This window comes from Homarus americanus, unplaced genomic scaffold, assembly GCF_018991925.1.
Source record: "Homarus americanus isolate GMGI-L3 unplaced genomic scaffold, GMGI_Hamer_2.0 scaffold46583, whole genome shotgun sequence".
Taxonomy (NCBI): domain Eukaryota; kingdom Metazoa; phylum Arthropoda; class Malacostraca; order Decapoda; family Nephropidae; genus Homarus; species Homarus americanus.
Window position 1 is genome coordinate 1,222,289 of NW_024731675.1, and position 21,285 is coordinate 1,243,573.

Genomic DNA, 21,285 nt, shown 5'->3' on the forward strand with positions numbered 1-21,285 from the left:
AGAGATAATAATGGGTAAAAGGTGATGGTAGGAGGCCAGGGATGATAATTCAGAAGAGATATTAATGGGTAAAGGTGATGGTAGAGGCAGGGGATAATGGTAGAGATATTAATGGTAAAATTGGGGGTAGGAGAGCCAGGGATAATGTTAGAGATATTAATGGGTAAAGGTGATGGTAGGAGAGCCAGGGATAATGGTAAGAGAGATATTAATGGAAGTGCAAAGGTGATGAGTAGGAGAGCCAGGGGATAATAGTAGAGATATTAATGGGTAAAGGTGATGCAGGAGCCAGGGGATAATGGTGAGATATTAATGGGTAAGGTGATGGTGATGGAGGCCAGGGATAATGGTAGATATATTAATGGGGTAAAAAGGTGATGGTAGGAGAGCCAGGACAATGGTAGAGATATTAATGGGTAAAGACTGATGGTGGGAGGCCGAGGGGATAATGGTAGAATATTAATGGGTAAGGTGATGGTAGGAGAGCCAGGGGATAATGGTAGAGATGTTAATGGGTAAAGGTGATGGTAGGAGAGCCAGGGATAATGGTAGAGATATTAATGGGTAATTGATGGTAGGAGAGCCAGGGATAATGGTAGAATATTAATGGGTAAAGGTGATGGTAGGAGAGCCAGGGGATGATGGTAGATATATATTAATGGAAGCCAAGGTGATGGTAGGAGAGCCAGGGGGATAATGGTAGAGATATTAATGGGTAAAGGTGATGGTAGGAGAGCCAGGGGATAATGGTAGAGATATTAATGAGTAAAGGTGATGGTGGGAGAGCCAGGGGATAATGGTAGAGATATTAATGGGTAAAAGGTGATGGTGGGAGAGCCAGGGATAATGGTAGAGATATTAATGGGTAAAGGTGAGTGGTAGGAGAGCCAGGGATAATGGTAGAGATATTAATGGAGTAAAATTGATGGTGTTGGAGAGCCAGGGATGATGGTAGATATATTAATGGAGTAAAGGTGGTGGGAGAGCCAGGGGATAATGGTAGATATATTAATGGAGTACCAAAAGGTGATGGTAGGAGGCAGGGGATAATGGTAGAGATATTAATGGGTAAAAGGTGATGGTGGGAGAGCCAGGGGATAATAGTGAGAGATATTAATGGAGTAAAAGGTAAGGGTAGGAGAGCCAGGGATAATGGTAGAGATATTAATGGAGTAAAGGTGATGGTGGGAGGCCAGGGGGATAATGAGTAGAGATATTAATGGAGTAAAGGAGTGATGGTAGAGGAGGCCAAGGGATAATGGTAAGAGATATTAATGGGTAAAGGTGATGAGGTAGGAGAGCCGGGGATAATGGTAGAGATATTAATGGGTAAAGGTGATGGTAGGAGAGCCAGGGGATAATGGTAAGTATTAATGGGTAAAGGTGATGGTAGGAGAGCCAGGGAAAGGCATAACAAAAGAATATCCTGTTAATTTTGTTATCTTTATCCTCTTCGCCCTCCATATTTCTCTATCTCTTTATCTTATCTTACTTCCTTCGTAGTTCTCTCTCCGTCCTCACCTGCATGGAGGATAATGGTATCAAATTCTCATAGCGTGTAAGAATGACTTCCTGTTAGTCTTGTCATATCGCGTCAGCTGAATCACGTGACTGCCCTTGTATTCCTGACAAATCAACGGTTCCTCTTGGCTATTTCTTTATTGTGACACAAGTTGAATTTATTGCCGTATCATCAGCGCTACATTGCAACCTGGAGTTAAAATATTTTCACCAATATGATGCATACTGCGGTAAACTTTGATTTGGGAATTATATTTTAGAAATAAATGAAAAATTTAAGATACGTGATTATTCGTCTAGCAGTGGACGATAGTTTAACAAGATGACGCTGAGAGTTCATTAGAGTTGTAAATTAAGTAACTATTTTTTTTATTGTTGATGTACTAGTGAAATTACTGTTGGCAGGTACTAGACATGTACTGGCTCTCTTACACACTTGGCAGTACTGGCTCTCTGTTATACTTGGCAGTACTGGGCATGTACTGACTCTCTGTTACACACTGTTAACAAGTACTGGGCATGTACTGGCTCTGTTACACACTGTTGACAAGTACTGGGCATGTACTGACTCTGTTACACACTGTTGGCAAGTACTGGACATGTACTGGCCTGAATATACCTGAACCTGCTCCAGTGTTGGTCAAGTCTGGTCTTGAAACAGCTCACACTCAGTGCCGTCACACCACTCTCTGGCAGGTTGTTCCAACAGTTCCAATTCTCCTCCGAAAAAGTTTGCCCCTCACAGTTTTCTGGACTTGTGGCTTCTTCAACCTTGAGCTGTGACCCCTTGTGGGGCGAGCGTCCGCCAGCTCCAGGTCAGGACACTCGACTGAGTATTTTGAGATGTTTATTAACTTCTATTAAGCTACAAGACTGTATGTATGAATAGAAATAAAGTTTAAACACAAAAACCTGTAGAAACATACACATAAGAACATAAGAATGGAGGAAACAGCAGCGGGTCTATACTGGTCAGTCCCGTTTACACCCAACCCCTATTGCTCATATATCCATCCAGCCTCTGTTTGAAGCTATCCAGCGTATTAGAGTTAATGATGATGTTTGGTGTATTCATCCACTACTCTATTCCAAACCATTGTTACGAGTTCGCTCCTGGTTGGATGATTGAGTACCTTTGTCATGTCCCCTTGTTTAGCCCTGACTTCCATTTATAGACTTGAACTGCGTAATCCAAGTGAGGTCTCACAAGCGCAAGATATAGTTTAGGATGACCTCGCTAGTCTTGTAACTAACGCCCTAATTTCATACATTTTGTTTCTCATACTCCTACTGTTAGCGTAGTAGACATTTAAGTTAGTTGTGTTCTGAGTCCTCTTTTTGTCGCGTATAGGTTTTAACTCCCTGCCTAATTTAGTTTTGTCATAATTCCTGCTATTTCCCTGTAACCTTTCACTTTGTTTACCCGCTCCCACTGCATTCTCCTCCACCCCCGTGCTCATATGTTCTCCTAGCAGTTTAAAGACTTCGATACGTATGTTTGTATGCTCGTTTTGTGTGTGCATTAGACCCCAAACAGTCGTACAGGTAACAGTTCTCCGGAAATGAGGCAGCACTATTTCACCTCTCTGAAACGTTTTGTTAATACGTGTTCTTTGTATCGTTCCATAAATACCAGCTGCCGAAACATTTATACGGACAATATTTAGAGAAAGTATGTGTTCTTTGTTTAAACGTGATAATAATAATAATAATAATACATAGATAGATAGATAAAGTTCTTTTGTTAGCGGTTTAATACATGGAAATTTCTCAAATGTCCCGTGTGTTGATGAACTGGGTGATGGTAGTTTGAGTGTACGTATTATTAGTAGTAGTAGTAGTAATAATATTTTGTAATGTGGTTAGGATTAATAAAAGGTTTTGTGGATAATAATTTTAAGCTATTTAAAACAAGCGCATTATTTCCGCAGTCGCTCCTCGTATCTCAGTAAACAAAGAACTTATCGACTATCACACTATCGTACTGTATATAAACTAATTATTGTACCTTTTAGTTTATATCCATATGTGTAGAGAGTTTTATTGATCGTACTCTGCTGTTCTTTGTCTGAGGTGCAAGTCGTGTATATTCTTGTGTGGTTTATTGTACGTATCATCAGCTTCGTATCTTGCATGGTGGAGGGAGAGACGTAGGTAGTGTTTTAAAACGTTCTTAAAACGTTATGGACGTAGAATTCAGAGCCCAAGTGCCTGTATCATTGCCAACAGGATATCTTAAATCTTGTTAATATTTCTCTCCAAAGCTAACATGATAGATCCAATGTAAGTTATCGAACCTGGGAGATTAGGTTAACTTAGGCTTGTAAAGGTTAACCTAACTTAAGAATCTACCTTAGTTTAATTACACCAACTAAAAAATTAACATAACCTAACCTTTACAAGCCAATCTAACATTAACAATCATGGTTTAACTTGCATGATACGTTTTGGTCACTTAGGTACGGTGCTGAGTTAAAATTTTTATATAATATTTCTGGGTATTATATTGTTTCAAAACCGGAAAGTGACTGAGTTCATATTAGCTGGAACACTTATCCCGTAATCAGCGGTTTACAACGATGAGTAAACTAGAATGAGTAAACTAGGATGAATAAACTAGAATGATGAGTAAACTAGAATGAGTAGACTAGGATGAATAAACTAGAATGATGAGTAAACTAGAATGAGTAAACTAGTATGAGTAAACTAGAATGATGAGTAAACTAGAATGAGTAAACTAGTATGAGTAAACTAGGATGAATAAACTAGAATGAGTAAACTAGAATGAGTAAACTAGAATGATGAGTAAACTATAGAATGAGTATACATCGTACATAGCCATAGACAGTTGATATATCCCAACAAAGAAACTTCGGCATGACCCACGTAGGTAAATAAAGTACAATATGTTGAATAATAATTACTCTAAGTATTATTTCCACTCCATTTTGAACACTGGATTGTTAACCAACCTTCAGTAACATTCTGAGAACACGTGATGTCCCGCATTAGGTTGAGGAGAACTATTGCACCATCATTTACGTTTCAATACGTTTTAGACGTATTTACAAGATCACTGAACGTAGGTGGCTAGTTACCATGAGCAGTTGGATGTGATGGGTGTTGACGCTGCCTCACACGCGTGTATTGATTCACATTTATGCATTATATTAGTTCACATTTGCTCTAGTGTATATGTTGTTATTATGTGAAAAAATATATATACTGAACTTCAAGGTCTTTAAGCACGTAACGAGGGTAGTTAGTTAACTATTCTATCATGAATGAAATATTGGAGATAAACCCCATAACTAACTAATATTCTGTAGAAGTGATTAAGTATCGATAATATTGTATATTATACTGAAGTTTGAAATACAGGTTTAAATTACGGCCTAGAAGCCTCGCCGAGTTAGAAGTGAAAGTCAATGTGGGTCTATTTCTATAGTTATTTCATATATCTAATTAACTCAGGGTTTCTTAAAGGGAAGACTTGTTTCACAGTGTTTAGTTATGGTGTAATTCAGTTTAGGAAGTAGAAATTCTTGAGTGAGACGAGTAAAAGCGTCCCTTCTCTGGGGACGAAACGTTTTGTCCATCTTAGGGCTACATGATTGCCACAAAACCTCATAACTTATATCATTACTTATTACCTAACGACAGTATATACCCTAAGGAAGATAAAAAAAAATATATATGTTTTATATCACCACATAAGATAGGATGTATAGAATTGATATAATGATGTTGTAAAGGAGAATTAAATGGTTAAAATCCCGAATTGGACGGTAGGAGGTGGTGGCTGTGTGAGGCGTGTGGTGGCCCCCGTCCCGTCGACCGGGTTATTGAACAGACGTATAGAGAGCCTGTGGCGTGAGGATATCTTGGGAATATCGGTTATTTCGTGTACCAGAGCGTCACAAATACCGTATTAAATCCTTATCCACGTTCTATACAGGTGAGAAATGTGTTCATCGTTGAGTTTAATCAATAGTGAAGTAGATTTTTCTTAATAATAAGGAAAAGTGTTTTGGTTTTACTACGTGTCGACAGATCCAATGTTGAAAAGTATCTACGGATCCCTGTGTCGTGTGGATGTTCTTTAATTCAGGAAGGATAAACCAAACTATTCCCAATACTAAACGAACCTTCACCGATAATAGGGTGATTATGGATCGTATTGTGACGTGTACTTGTATCTAACGGGAAATTCTAGTTAGTGGTATTTGTTACAACATGATTCAGCCATGGTCATGACGCCATTGTGAACGAGAAGTTTCTAAATATCTCCCTGGGAAATAAAACTCTTCCTTCTGTCTCACCATAGCCATTTTGGTGATTCCGGAGCTTGTATATATAAATTTATTAGTTGATTTACTTATACTATAGTAAAAATTTCACCTTGAACAAAATTTAATATTCCATGGAACCTGCCAGAGAGTGTTGTGACGGCACCGAGTGTGAGCTGTTTCAAGACCAGACTTGACCAACACTGGAGCAGGTTCAGGTACATTCAGGAGCCAGTACATGCCCAGTACTTGCCAACAGTGTGTAACAGAGACCCAGTACGTGTCCAGTACTTGCCAACAGTGTGTAACAGAGAGCCAGTTCTTGTCAACAGTGCCTAACAGAAAGTCAGTACTTGCCAACAGTGTGCCAACTGGTTTGGAAACAGAGTAGTGGATGAGTGGAACAAGTTACCAAATATCATCATTAACTCTAATACGCTGGATAGCTTCAAACAGAGGCTGGATGGATATATGAGCGATAGGGGTTGGGTGTAAACGGGACTGACCAGTATAGACCCGCTGCTGTTACCTCCATTCATATGTTGTTAAGAACATAAGAATGGGGGAAACTGCAGTGGGCCTATTGGCCCATACTGAGCAGTCCTATTTACACCCAACCCCTATCGCTCATATATCCATCCAGCCTCTGTTTGAAGCTATCCAGCGTATTAGAGTTAATGATGATGTTTGGTAACTTGTTCCACTTATCCACTACTCTATTTCCAAACCAGTGTTTACCTATCTCGTGCCTAAATCTAAATTTGTCTAATGTAAAACCATTGTTACGAGTTCGCTCCTGGTTAGATAGTTTGAGTACCTTTGTTATATCACTTTGTTTAGCCCTGACTTCCATTTATACACCTCGATCATGTCGCCCCTCACTCTACGTTTCTCGAGAAAGTGCAAATTAAGATGCCTAAAGCTGTCTCTGTACTCAAGGTTCCTAATGCCCGGGATTAATCTTGTCATTCTCCCCTGAATTCTGTAGTACGGTGACCAGAAATGAACTGCGTAATCTAAGTGAGGTCTAACAAGCGCTAGATATAGTTTTAGGATGACCTCGCTAGTCTTGTAACTAATAATCCTTTGTATGAACCCAAGTACTTTGTTAGCCTTGTTTCGAGCAAATACACAGATACCTAATAAGCCAATCAGCGGCGAAGTTAAAAGTGAACAAAAAGTTATCCCTTCAATACTAAATCAAAATATTTATTGTAGGCAACACTCCTCACACACGCATATACATGTATGACTTTTGACTAACTATTAGGCGATGTATAAATAGATTGGTCCGTTTATAACTTACTTGGACCGTTTATAATGTTTACTAGGCTACTGTAGAACGATTCGGGTTCATATGTACACTTTAATTTAGTTTAACAAATTTATTGGCAGAGCTTGTAGTACAGTTTGCCTATTCTGAGTAATTCAGTCAGGTCTTGACACTGAGGGTGGTATCACTTCTCACTGCCACGCAGGACAGAGGTTCATACACAAAGAAATACATCATATTCATTAACAACTATAAATGTATAGAGGTCAGATTCATATGGGTAATGTCACTGTTCACTGCCATGCAGGACAGAGGTTCGTACACGAAGAGATGCATCATATTCATTGACAGTACATATACAAATATGTAAACACACATATACATACATATACATATATACATGCACATATACATATATATATACACACACGAGTCCTTGTTATAAATTAAATGTAGGAAGTAGACAAACAAGTGATTCGCTGCATCAGAGAAAGAGTGAGTGTAAGCGTGTGACAGAGTCCTTGAGTATGAAATCGTTTTGAGTGGATCGACCAGTGGGGGGGGTGCGGGGTGGGAGGTGTGCTGGTTTAGTTGCTCAGGCATATATGAACCCCACAGATGCCATTGTACATCCAGTGTATTGCCTAGCTGTGAGCGGGAGTGTGGTGTTGCAGTCATGGTGCCGCCGTCTCCTAGAACTGTAGGTATACTGTAAGTGTGTGTTGAAATACTTTTGTTATTGTGATGTGTTCAGCACGAATCATGTGGCTGGAATATTAGTGTTTTGGTATTAACTTTATATGGGATCTGGTTTTTCACCTTTGATAGTGGTAATTGTACGTCTTTCCCACCCCCTTAACCCTCTCTATTAACCGGCCCCTCCACCCTCCTTTCCCCCTCCCCTTCCTCAACCCCCTTCCCCCTCCTTCCTTTCCCCCTCCTTCCTTTCCCCCTCCTTTCCCCCTCCTTTCCCCTTCCTCATCCCCCCTCCCCTCAACCCACCCTCAACCCCCACCACCCCTCCTCCCTCAACCTCCCCACCACCCCCTCCCTCAACCCCCATCACCCCACCCTCCACTCTGGTTCTCACCCCACCTCCCTCAACCCCACCACCCTCCCCTCAACCCCACCACCTCCCTCAACCCCCCACCACCTCCCTCAACCCCCATCACCCCTCCACCTCACCCCCACCACACCCCTCCCTCCACCCCCACCTCCACCTCCCTCCACCCCCCACCACCTCCCTCAACCCCACCACCCCCTCCCCTCAACCCCACCACCCCCTCCCTCCCCCCAACCTCCCCACCACCCCTCCCCCAACCCCCCACCCCCCTCCCCAACCCCACCACCTCCCTCAACCCCCACCACCCCTCCCTCAACCCCCACCACCCTCCCCCTCCCCCAACCCCCACCACCCCCCTCACAACCCCCACCTCCACCTCCCTCCCTCACAACCCCACCACCCTCCTCCCCCTCAACCCCCACCTCCACCTCCCCCAACCCCCACCACCTCCTCCCCCAACCCCACCTCCTCCATCCCCCACCACACCCCCTCCCCTCAACCCCACCACCCTCCCCCTCAACCCCCCCTACCACCCTCCTCAACCCCCACTGCCCCACCCTCAACCCCACCACCCCACCCCTCAACCTCCCCACCACCCTCCACCCCCACCACCCCACCCCTCCTCCCCTCAACCTCCCCACCACACACCCTCCGCCCCCAACCCCTGCACCACCTCCTCAACCCCCACCCCCCTCAACCCCACCACCTCCCTCCCCCAACCCCTGCACCACCCTCCTCCTCCCCTCAACCCCCCACCACCCCTCCCCCTCCCCCCAACCTCCCACCACCCCTCCCTCTCCCCTCAACCCCCACCACCCTCCCCCTCCCCTCACAACCCCCTGCACCACCCTCCTCAACCCCCACCACCCCCTCCCCATTCACACCCTCCCCACCAATTTCCACCAATTCCTCCCCACCAATTCTCCCTCTGGTAACCCGTACAAAGTTTATTGTTAGACCTCTGGCCACAGTCAGTTGCTTCACTCTATCTGCCACACTTAACATGTTCACTGATTGGCCAACGTGATCTCCTGCTATCATGTCCTCGCCGCCTGGTTTGTAGCTTGTGTGTTAGGGCTGAGTGCTGTACCATGATGAGTAGGAATAGTCCCAAGTGACACTGTATGAGTGCCAACCAAAGGGTTATCAGGCATCAGATCAAAGTCATGTAGCACATCTATAGAAACATTTGATCCTAGCATTACTTTTATTAATTCACCAGACCAACAACCCGTACAAAGTTTATTGTTAGACCTCTGGCCACAGTCAGTTGCTTCACTCTATCTGCCACACTTAACATGTTCACTGATTGGCCAACGTGATCTCCTGCTATCATGTCCTCGCCGCCTGGTTTGTAGCTTGTGTGTTAGGGCTGAGTGCTGTACCATGATGAGTAGGAATAGTCCCAAGTGACACTGTATGAGTGCCAACCAAAGGGTTATCAGGCATCAGATCAAAGTCATGTAGCACATCTATAGAAACATTTGATCCTAGCATTACTTTTATTAATTCACCAGACCAACAAGAGTCAAGAGTTAGTCCCAGGTATGTCACTGAGCCTACAGGTGAGATGGTTCATCCACACACACACAGTACAGTGAATTCATTAACCTTTGAGTTTTGTTTCTGATCATAATAATATTGTTTCAGTGTTAACCAGATATAGGGATAATTTGTTGTCTATGAGCCACTGTTTGCAGGTGATAACTGCTGTATCAACCTGCAGCCAATTAATACTAATGAACCAGGAAGAACAGAGGTGGGCTCAAGGATACTGCACGCCCTTGTGGGACTCCTTGGGCTGTTGGCTTGCTGTTATTTGTTTCCTGTTGTTAAGATTAGGTTTAAACCAGTCAACAGGACCATTCCAAGAGCCTACAGTACAGTACATCATGATTCACTGTGTTGAACACTTTATGCAACACTAACATCACTATTCCTGTGTTATTTTAATGAGTTATTTGGGGACCTGATATGGTCAGTTAGTACACCAGTGGCCCCCAGCCTCTGGGCCACATTTGTCATGGTAAATATGGTGGAAGTCACCATAACTTTGGATCTACATTCAAGATATTGACTAATAATTTTAATGTAAAAACTTAGAAATATTCAGGAGACCAACAAACACGATGTTCACTCCACTGTAAACAAAGTTAAACAGAGACGCTTTGGCGGGTGAGTCAGGTGGCTGTTGGGCGCACAAAAAACTAGTTCCCTGTACTGCAGTAGAAGTCCAAAAATCCGGACTGCTTGGGGATTGGGTCGGTCCGGATTTTCCGGATTCTCTGGCAGTACTTATAAATTCAAATTTAAGGAGGAATAAAGAAGAGATGAACAGGTACATTTTGATAGTTTATTCATTAGCAAATATAGCATGCTTCATTTATCAAAACGAGCAGTTTTAAAGAAAATGCTGTGAATTCTAGAATTTTATTCTTTGCCTTTTCTATATCATAAATTGTAGACTTTCCAATGTCGTATGTTTCCATTAGAACAGTATTGCTCACACCGCGTTCTAGTTTCTTAATTATTTCAAGTTTGTCACTTAATTTCAACTTGTTCTTCTTTCTCTTCACACAACGAAGTTTATCTACTATAGGAGCCATTATTATGGGCTTGTACAGTACTCTGTAAATGGAAAGAGTAGGACTCAAAATTACATACGTTGTCACAGTTTGGTCGCTCGTTTTAAAGTGGCGACCGCGTGGTCGCTTGTTGCTGTGCAGCTGTGGCGCTCACGCATGCGCACATACACACAAAAGCCAGCTAAAAAAAAGTTTGAATTTTCGAAAAGTCCGGATTGCCTGGTGGTCCGGATTTCTGGCATCCGGATTTTTGGACTGTATATTATTAATATGTTAACTAAATTTTAAAATGACTAATAATTTTAATATAAAAAAATGCAAAAATATTAAAGAGCACTGGAAATGAATGTAAACATAGAACCAATTACTGTATTGGCGAACTAGCCAATCCGCTGATGCTCACAACAAATCGTGATTGTTGTAAGGATTTTGTTAATCGAAGTTTTGTTCGTTAATCGAGGGACCACTGTACAGTCTATCTTGATTCTAAACATCCAAATACTCATGGTAGATTAAGTCAACTTTACCCATTAATTAATATAAATTATGATATATCCCAGTGGTTCATTAGTGAATCACCAAAACAATAACAGCACTATGTTGTCATGTTAACTAGCATCAGGCTTTATTAAAACAATAACAGCACTATGTTGTCATGTTAACTAGCATCAGGCATTATCAAAACAATAACAGCACTATGTTGTCATGTTAACTAGCATCAGGCTTTATCAAAACAATAACAGCACTATGTTGTCATCAGGCATTATCACTGGCATGTTAACTAGCATCAGCATGTTAACTACATCAGGCATTATCAAACAATAACAGCACTATGTTGTCATGTTAACTAGCATCAGGCATTATCAAAACAATAACAGCACTATGTTGTCATGTTAACTAGCATCAGGCTTTATCAAAACAATAACAGCACTATGTTGTCATGTTAACTAGCATCAGGCTTTATCAAAACAATAACAGCACTATGTTGTCATGTTAACTAGCATCAGGTTTATCAAAACAATAACAGCACTATGTTGTCATGTTAACTAGCATCAGGCTTTATCAAAACAATAACAGCACTATGTTGTCATGTTAACTAGCATCAGGCATTATTAAAACAATAACAGCACTATGTTGTCATGTTAACTAGCATCAGGCTTTATCAAAACAATAACAGCACTATGTTGTCATGTTAACTAGCATCAGGCTTTATCAAAACAATAACAGCACTATGTTGTCATGTTAACTAGCATCAGGCATTATCAAAACAATAACAGCACTATGTTGTCATGTTAACTAGCATCAGGCTTTATCAAAACAATAACAGCACTATGTTGTCATGTTAACTAGCATCAGGCTTTATCAAAACAATAACAGCACTATGTTGTCATGTTAACTAGCATCAGGCTTTATCAAAACAATAACAGCACTATGTTGTCATGTTAACTAGCATCAGGCTTTATCAAAACAATAACAGCACTATGTTGTCATGTTAACTAGCATCAGGCTTTATCAAAACAATAACAGCACTATGTTGTCATGTTAACTAGCATCAGGCTTTATTAAAACAATAACAGCACTATGTTGTCATGTTAACTAGCATCAGGCTTTATCAAAACAATAACAGCACTATGTTGTCATGTTAACTAGCATCAGGCTTTATCAAAACAATAACAGCACTATGTTGTCATGTTAACTAGCATCAGCTTTTCAGGTCAAAAACAATAAACAGCACTATCAATTTGTTGTCATGTTAACTAGCATCAGGCTTTTATCAACAATAACAGCACTATGTTGTCATGTTAACTAGCATCAGGCTTTATCAAAACAATAACAGCACTATGTTGTCATGTTAACTAGCAGCATCAGGCATCAATCAAAACAATAACAGCACTATGTTGTCATGTTAACTAGCATCAGGCTTATCAAAACAATAACAGCACTATGTTGTCATGTTAACTAGCATCAGGCTTTATCAAAACAATAACAGCACTATGTTGTCATGTTAACTAGCATCAGGCTTTATCAAAACAATAACAGCACTATGTTGTCATGTTAACTAGCATCAGGCTTTATCAAAACAATAACAGCACTATGTTGTCATGTTAACTAGCATCAGGCATTATTAAAACAAAGTCCAGACAATATCATTGCTTCTAAGTTGACTTGTATCTCCATCTAGTACTCATATAGTCTGTAAATGAACTGAAGAAAAACGAGAAAGTCTCCCAGGTAAGAGTACATGACAGCTGAGCTGGTGTGAACATGCGAGTTTTTTATGTCCATAAGAACATAAGACTGGAGGAACCTGCAGTGGGCCATACTGGTCAGTCCCATTTACACCCAACCCCTATCACTCATATACCCATCCAGCCTATGTTTGAAGCTGCTCTTAACGGCACATTACTTCACTTACCAAATGTCCGTGACTTAGACCATAAAAAAACACCCTTAAAACTTACTGAACGTGGCATTTGGGGTCTGAAGAGGCCACCCTTTCTACTACCTCAGACTGTAGCTGTGAGTTTGAAGGTAGTGACATCATTGCAAATGGCGGTCCTGTTTCTTGAGAAATAAACTTATCTCTACTATTATAGCAGGACTTATAAACTTTTATTCCAAATTATATATATATACCGTATCACTATGAACGTGGCATAGTGTACTGTATTTCTTGTGTTTACCCAGAACCGTCAACTCGTCCACTCAAACTAGAGCTGATATCACTACAGTACATCTACCACTGCTGATCTGTGCAGTATCTCTGAATGGGGAGGTGGAACTTGGTTAAGTTTAATAGAAATAAAACTCGATATTTACCAATTACTCTTTCCAAATTTGATGATCTCCCACCAATCACATTTCAGGATGCATTCATTCTGCCGAGTTCTAAAATAGATATGCTAGGCCTCACCATTTCCTCTAATATGTCATGGAAGCCACACATCCTCAACATTGCTAAAGCTGCCTCCCAAAAGCTGGGAATGCAGTTGCTCCAAGTTTATAAGGGATTCATTCGTCCTAACGTGGAGTACTGCTCTCATATCTGGGGTGGCTCTTCAACTGTTACATAGGGTGGAATCAAAGGCATTTCGTCTTATTAACTCTCCTCCTTTAGTTGATAATCTTTCTTCCCTTTCTCTTCACCACAATGTTGCTTAACTCTCTCTCTTTTACAGGTACTTAAACGGGCAATGTTCGGTGCATTTGGCATCCTGTGTACCGCCGGCAAGGCCGTTGGCACGTAACACTCGTCTTGCCCACAGTGCCCACAGTTTCTGTGTGGCTGTCGGTCACACTATAATAACCCGTTACAGTACCTCCTTCTTTCCTCACACAGCCAAACTGTGGAATGCTCTGCCTTCTTCTGTGTTTCCATGCTCTTACAATCTGTCTCACTTTAAAAAGATGGTTTTCCGGCATCTTCGTGGTGTAGATTAATACAACCTTTTTCTTTTCTTTTTTAAAATTTTTTGTGGTAATGGATAGATTAATTAGAGGTGTTATTGGTGTTTAATATAGTGGCACTATCTCTCAATAACCTGGCTGGGATGCTGTCAACACCTATTTTCTTGTGGTTGTCCTGTTTATATAGAAGAAAGTCCTCTGTCACTGCCTGGAGTTGAAGACTGTGGTCCCTGTCTTTCTCTTCAGTACTGTAGTTGGATTTAAATACTTCCGACCCCCACACTGTAATTGTTTGAGGCTCTCTGCAGTATACTAAAGAACCACCTAACCTAACCTTTACATAGCATGAGGTACTGTATTGTAACCTTGTGTATACAGTACATTGAATTGTTTAAATATATAAATTAATTAAGTATATTTACAAAACATCTCCTTTGTTAACACAGTCTTCTCGAACACTGTAGTGTGTTGACCCCCATCACTGCTCTTAAGTGTACTCATCGGTGCATCACAGTTGGGTACATTTACTAATAGGTCCTGAAGCAGTCGATGTTGATCTTTGTTATGTTTGGCGGTGTTGTTTTATTAAGAGGTTGTTGACGTAACACAGTACAGTAAAGGGAATTAATTTGCAGTGGTGGGCACAGCTAAACGAAAAGTTAGCTTCGCTAACCGCTAATCCGCTAACTAAAAAGTTAATTTCGCTAATGCTAAACAGCTAAAAAACAGCTGGAGCTAACCGCTAACTTTTATTATATGAATTTAGCTTTTTTTTGTGGCTCTAAAACCCTTAAAACAGACCTAGAGCTGAAATTTTCATATGTTGTCTTGTGCCTGAGACGTAGAGCTTCCCAAGAAGGTATAGCATGCCAAGATCAGATGATAATCAAGGTGTACACAAATAATTAAATGAACAAATGAAATTAAACATTAGTTTACATTCAAGTTTCAACATACACTTTATAATCTTTATTTACTGTACGAAAAGACAGAAAGTATTAAACGAATCCAAAAACTATACAATAGTACTGTATACCATAGGTAGCAAATAGCATCCTGCCAAGATCAGATGATGATCAAGGTGTACACTGTACACAATTTCACAAATAATTAATTTGCATTTTCAAACAACCTATCGGCCTTATTCATGTAAATATGCAATACCAATCACATACACGTTATATCACTGCATTTTTATATAACTAATCGTTGGTCTTAGTCATGTAAATAAACTGAAAACTCTAAACTTTAATGAAAAGTAAGTTTTTAGAAAATTTTGTTTGGCGCACACCTTGGATGACACCCTGGTTAATGCAGTACTTAGCATAACCAAATATATGGACAAAAAAAAATCCTTATTAAATTAACCACACTCCACCCATCCCCACCACACTCCACCCATCCCACCCATCCACCCCACCCACCCATCCCCACCACACTCCACCCATCCCCACCCCCTCCACCCACCACCCCACCCACCCACCCCATCCACCCACCCCACCCACCACCCATCCACCCATCCACCCATCCCCACCCCACCCACCCATCCCCACCCCACCCTCCACCCATCCCCACCCCACTCCACCCATCCCCACCATCCCCACCCACCCATCCCCACCCCACCCACCCACCCACCACACCCACCCATCCCACCACCACCACCCACCCATCCCACCCCACCCACCCATCCCCACCACACCACCCATCCCCACCCCACTCCACCCATCCCCACCCCACCCACCCATCCCCACCCCACCCACCCATCCCACCCACACCCATCCCCACCACCCCACCCATCCCACCACCCCACCCATCCCCACCACACCCCACCCATCCCCACCACCACCCCACCCATCCCACCCCACCCATCCCCACCACACCCCACCCATCCCCACCACACCCCACCCATCCCCACCTCCCACCATCCCCACCCCCTCCACCCATCCCCACTCCACCCATCCCCACCCCCCCACCCATCCCACCACACCCACCCATCCCCACCACACCCCACCCATCCCCACCACACCCCACCCATCCCCACCACACCCCACCCATCCCACCACCCATCTCCACTCCATCCCCACCACACCCACCCATCCACACCCACCCATCCCACCACACCATCCATCCCCACCCACCCACCCACCCCACCCATCCATCCCCACCCATCCCCACCCACCCATCCCCACCCCACTCCACCCATCCCCCCACACTCCACCCATCCCCACCACACCCATCCATCCCCACCACACCCCACCCATCCCCACCACACCCCACCCATCCCCACCCCACCCATCCATCCCCACCCATCCCATCCCCACCCATCCCCACCCCTCCACCCATCCCACCCACCCACCCATCCCCACCACCCCACCATCCCACCCATCCATCCACCCCACCCATCCCCACCCACCCCATCCCCACCCATCCCACCACCCATCCCCACCACACCCCACCCATCCCCCCCACACCCCACCCATCCCCACCCACCCATCCCACCACACCCCACCCATCCCCACCCCACCCACCCATCCCCACCCCACCCACCCATCCCCACCCCATCCACCCATCCCCCACCCCACTCCACCCATCCCCACCCCACCTCCACCCATCCCCACCCCCTCCACCCATCCACCCATCCCCACCACACTCCATCCATCCCCACCACACCCCACCCATCCCACCACACCCCACCCATCCCCACCCATCCCCACCCCACCCATCCCCACCCATCCCCACTAGGGTGTGACAGTTGCCCCAACTTTGTCCTACAATGCTGTTCAAAGATGTTATTGGCATATCATGCTGTCTCTGAGCTCAATTTGAAAGTTATTTTTCTTATCGTCATACGAGCCTGTTGAGTACACAAAGCAAAAGTTAATCATTCTTATTGCCAGGGATGAGGAGCGCTTTCAAGAAGTCCTTCAAGTACAGTAGTTGAAAATGACAGACTCCGCTTTCCTAATCAGCACAAACGATCATCTGTTTCCCAACACAAATCATGGTTTCTTGCTCTAGAGAAATAATACCTTGTGAATATATGATAAAACCCCTTAATGTACCATGAGAGAATAAGAATAATTAACTTTTTTGTGTCAGTGATAACAGCTTTTACTTAAGCCAGGCAGATGGTTGTGTTAATATCCCTTATGATGGTTGTGTACTCTCATGTACAGGCTCGTATGACGTATAAGAAAAAGAACTTTTTTTCAAATTGCTGCAGCTCACTCAGATATGATGAATCTTCACAAAATTACACGTGGGTATTATTTATGCCAATACGCAACACCTAAACTTTGAACAGCATTGTAGGACCATTTTTTTATTTTTGGAGGGCAACGGTCACACCCCACCCATCCCCACCCCACCCCACCCCACCCCACCCCACCCCACCCCCACATGTCATTGTTTAATATGTCACTTGTTTTATAGTCTTCAGTTGTGTTAATGTTTGATATTATTGCTTCTTTCTTATATACATTTTATATTTCAGATTGGCCGTCACCCTCAAAGTGGAATATCCAGTCAGAAGTAAGACGAGCTAAAAGGCTTTGAATTCACCCCCTCATGTGAAGACCTACTTTACTGGAGACATTTGATATGAGTGACTAGATAGTAAATACCTCCCCCCTCCATCTGGCAGTAGTGGTGATTAAAATGAAGTACTGAAAACACACTAGAGTAAGGTGTAAACTTTTCCCCCCCCCCCACAGTACAGTAGTGGAAGAGTTACTGGTGTTGACTGAGTGTGTTGTGTAAACAGTGTTACTCACTCAGACATAGTGTTTGATAAGTGTTGTGTTGTTTATTCTCAGTAATAGAGGAACTATACATTGGACATAGTGTTTTGGTCTGCAGATATTGTACACCAACGGACTTAACGGCTCGTGTTGTTTAGTCGAATTAACACCACACTCACCCACGCTGCAATCAGTCTAATTTGGGGTGGTCCCATCTTGGTCTGGTTAGCTTAACACATCACAACACATACTGCACTGTACTGTTCTGGTTGGGTTATTTCCAGCTTGGATTGGTTACAGTTCACACAACATTACACATACAGTATACTGACCAGTTGAGGGTGACCTACAATTGGTCAAGTCATCAAAATATCAAGTACATAACAGATTAATTTAGCCACCTTTTTGTATCGGGTTAAGTTGTCAGGTACATAATTATGGTTGCTCCACACGACACAGGTGATCTTGTGAGGTCTCTGGTGCGCGTTCCGGGCAGCGGCTCGGACAGGTCGGCCGGCTCTGTCTGTTGCGACCTGGCCAGGGCGTCTACTCTTGCCGCCTCCGTTCCCGTGTCGACGACTCTACCCCCTGCCTTGATGGGATCCAGGACCCCAAAGACTACTGAGCCCAACACCCAGGAAAACCAAACCAGTGTTAAGAATAAGCTGGGAGGCAGTGTAGGAGTTCAGTCTGGAGTACTGAAGTCCAGTGAAAATGTAAGTGCTGCAACCTCCACCGCGCCCAGCCAGGAGGGAGCAGCTTCTCGCAAACGACCACGCACCGAGGAGCCCGGCAACACGGAGAGCAGCAGCTCCACCAGTTCTGGGAGTAGCGGTCAAGTGCCCTCCCGTGCCGACATAGAGGACTTACTGGCGAACAAGAGGGCCCGCATCATATGCATGACCCCTCAGCAGGTTGCTGCACATGCCAGCAACATTGTCTCTATACCATCAACCCAGGGTGCAGGATCTATGTTGGTCCTCCAACTCTCACAACAGTCACTCAACACTGCACCACTCATCATGGCCCCAACATCTGTGGCTCAACTTCTGCAGGAGAGGAACTCCCTAAGGCAGGAGAACCAGGCTCTGCAGCGCCAACTGTCTCTTTTTCAACAACTTTTCAGGAACAAGGAGCGACTCACTTCTGTTGTCAAGCGACTTGGGGTCAAGGTGGTATGAATGTATTAATTGTATCGAAGAACTTGTATACTGATTGTCACACGTTCTTTCAGATATACACCAAAACTAAATTATTAAGTACATGTAAGAGGCACAGCTTGGTAACTAAGACCGTAACAATACATCCTACTCTTAAAGAACTGGATGATAGGCCTTCCTCTTCAAGTGATTCTTCACTGCTAGGGAGTAACAAATCCATCTATACACTATTATATTTGAGTTTGGCCATTATATTGAACTTGGCCATTATATTGAGCTTGGCCATTATATTGAACTTGGCCATTATATTGAGCTTGGCCATTATATTAAGCTTGGCCATTATATTTGTAATTAAACACAAAACAGAATGGTATCTCTTAATATTGGATAAAGTTGTCACAGTACATCATGTGACTAATACCAATAAGCTCTCATTGTGTAAGGGAAATAGTTCAGCCTTTTTCTCGGGGAGGAGAGTCTCTGTTTCACGTCCACCTAAGAGTTATTGTTCACATCCACCACACAACCAAGCACCTGAGTTGGCCTTAAGAGTGTTTTACCATGTAAGTCTCTCTCTAACATCCTACGACTTAATGGTTGCACCGACACACGACTCCAGTCAATATTTAACATGGCCTAGGAACTCTACTCACTCTGTCCTAAGTGGAGTGACTGTCTTGGGGCAGTTACGGGGAAGGATGGGTCATTGTATTTTTTTTTTTTTCCGACAAAAATTTTTATGATAAAATTTTTGTCATCATAGAAACTCATTATTCTTAAAAAAACAAAAACAATTATCCACGTAAGTTAAGTATTGTACAGTACTGCTTAGATGTGACAGAGGGCAAGAGGCTATGTTAAATACTGGGGGAGTGTGAGACCATTCAAGTGTGTCCTATCCTAGTCAACGGTGCCGTCACATTAAACAACTGTACTGTGTGTTTGTCTGTACCTGTCGAGCCTTGGATGAGAGCGAGCCATTACCTCTTGTGCCCCTAGAGACCGTCTCAGGGTGTGGGATATACTGTTTAATGCTGCCCATGATGGTGTCTTGAACCCATGATCCTTGTGATGCCTCTGGGTGTGCTGCCCATGGTGGTGTCTTGAACCCATGATCCTTGTGATGCCTCTGGGTGTGCTGCCCATGGTGGTGTCTTGAACCCATGATCCTTGTGATGCCTCTGGGTGTGCTGCCCATGGTGGTGTCTTGAACCCATGATCCTTGTGACGCCCGAGTTTTAACACTATTGAGTCACTTAGGACACCACCACATTACAGTACATAACAGGGAGGTGTGGCCAGGACATGACAGGGAGGTGTGGCCAGGACATGACAGGGAGGTGTGGCCAGGACATGACAGGGAGGTGTGGCCAGGACATGACAGGGAGGTGTGGCCAGGACATGACAGGGAGGTGTGGCAAGTACATGACAGGGAGGTGTGGCCAGGACATGACAGGGAGGTGTGGAGGACATGACAGGGAGGGTGTGGCCAGGACATGACAGGGAGGTGTGGCCAGGACATGACAGGGAGGTGTGGCCAGGACATGACAGGGAGGTGTGGCCTGGACATGACAGGGAGGTGTGGCCAGGACATGACAGGAGGTGTGGCCAGGACATGACAGGAGGTGTGGCCTGGACATGACAGGGAGTGTGGCCTGGACATGACAGGGAGGTGTGACCAGTACATAACAGGGAAGTGTGGCCAGGACATGACAGGGAGGTGTGACCAGGACATGACGGGAGGTGTGGCCAGTACATGACAGGGAGGTGTGGCCAGGACATGACAGGGAGGTGTGACCAGGACATGACAGGGAGGTGTGGCCTGGACATGACAGGAGGTGTGGCCAGTACATGACAGGGAGGTGTGGCCAGGACATGACAGGGAGGTGTGGCCAGGACATGACAGGGAGGTGTGGCCAGGACATGACAGGGAGGTGTGGCAGGACATGACAGGGAGGTGTGCCAGGACATGACAGGGGAGGTGTGGCCGGACATGGGGAGGTGTGGAGACATGACAGGGGAGTGTGGCCAGGACATGACGGGAGGTGTGGCCAGGACATGACGGGAGGTGTGGCCAGGACATAACAGGGAGGTGTGGCCAGGACATAACAGGAGGTGTGGCAGGACATGACAGGAGGTGTGGCCAGGACATACAGGAGGTGTGGCCCAGGACATAACAGGAGGTGTGGCAGGACATAACAGGGGAGGTGTGGCCAGTACATGACAGGGAGATGTGGCAGTACATG

At 44.1% G+C, this 21,285-nt stretch overlaps 1 protein-coding gene across 9 annotated transcripts; it reads left to right on the top strand.

Annotated features, from left to right (window-relative positions):
• Window positions 1-5,322: 5,322 nt before the first annotated feature.
• LOC121867722 (putative protein TPRXL) lies at window positions 5,323-20,788 on the top strand. Of its 9 annotated transcripts, none has more exons than XM_042367773.1 (5): window positions 5,341-5,479; window positions 5,959-6,028; window positions 17,633-20,499; window positions 20,547-20,618; window positions 20,665-20,788. In XM_042367773.1, exon 3 carries the CDS (start codon window positions 18,775-18,777, stop codon window positions 19,780-19,782), a length of 1,008 nt encoding a protein of 335 aa, XP_042223707.1. In that variant the 5' UTR covers window positions 5,341-5,479; window positions 5,959-6,028; window positions 17,633-18,774; the 3' UTR covers window positions 19,783-20,499; window positions 20,547-20,618; window positions 20,665-20,788. The 9 variants fall into 9 exon arrangements, with proteins under 9 accessions (XP_042223709.1, XP_042223701.1, XP_042223700.1 ...); XM_042367770.1 differs by lacking the exon at window positions 5,959-6,028 and adding an exon at window positions 7,702-7,794 and having other exon boundaries at window positions 5,345-5,479; XM_042367772.1 differs by lacking the exon at window positions 5,959-6,028 and adding an exon at window positions 7,702-7,783 and having other exon boundaries at window positions 5,345-5,479.
• The last annotated feature ends 497 nt before the right edge of the window (window positions 20,789-21,285 follow it).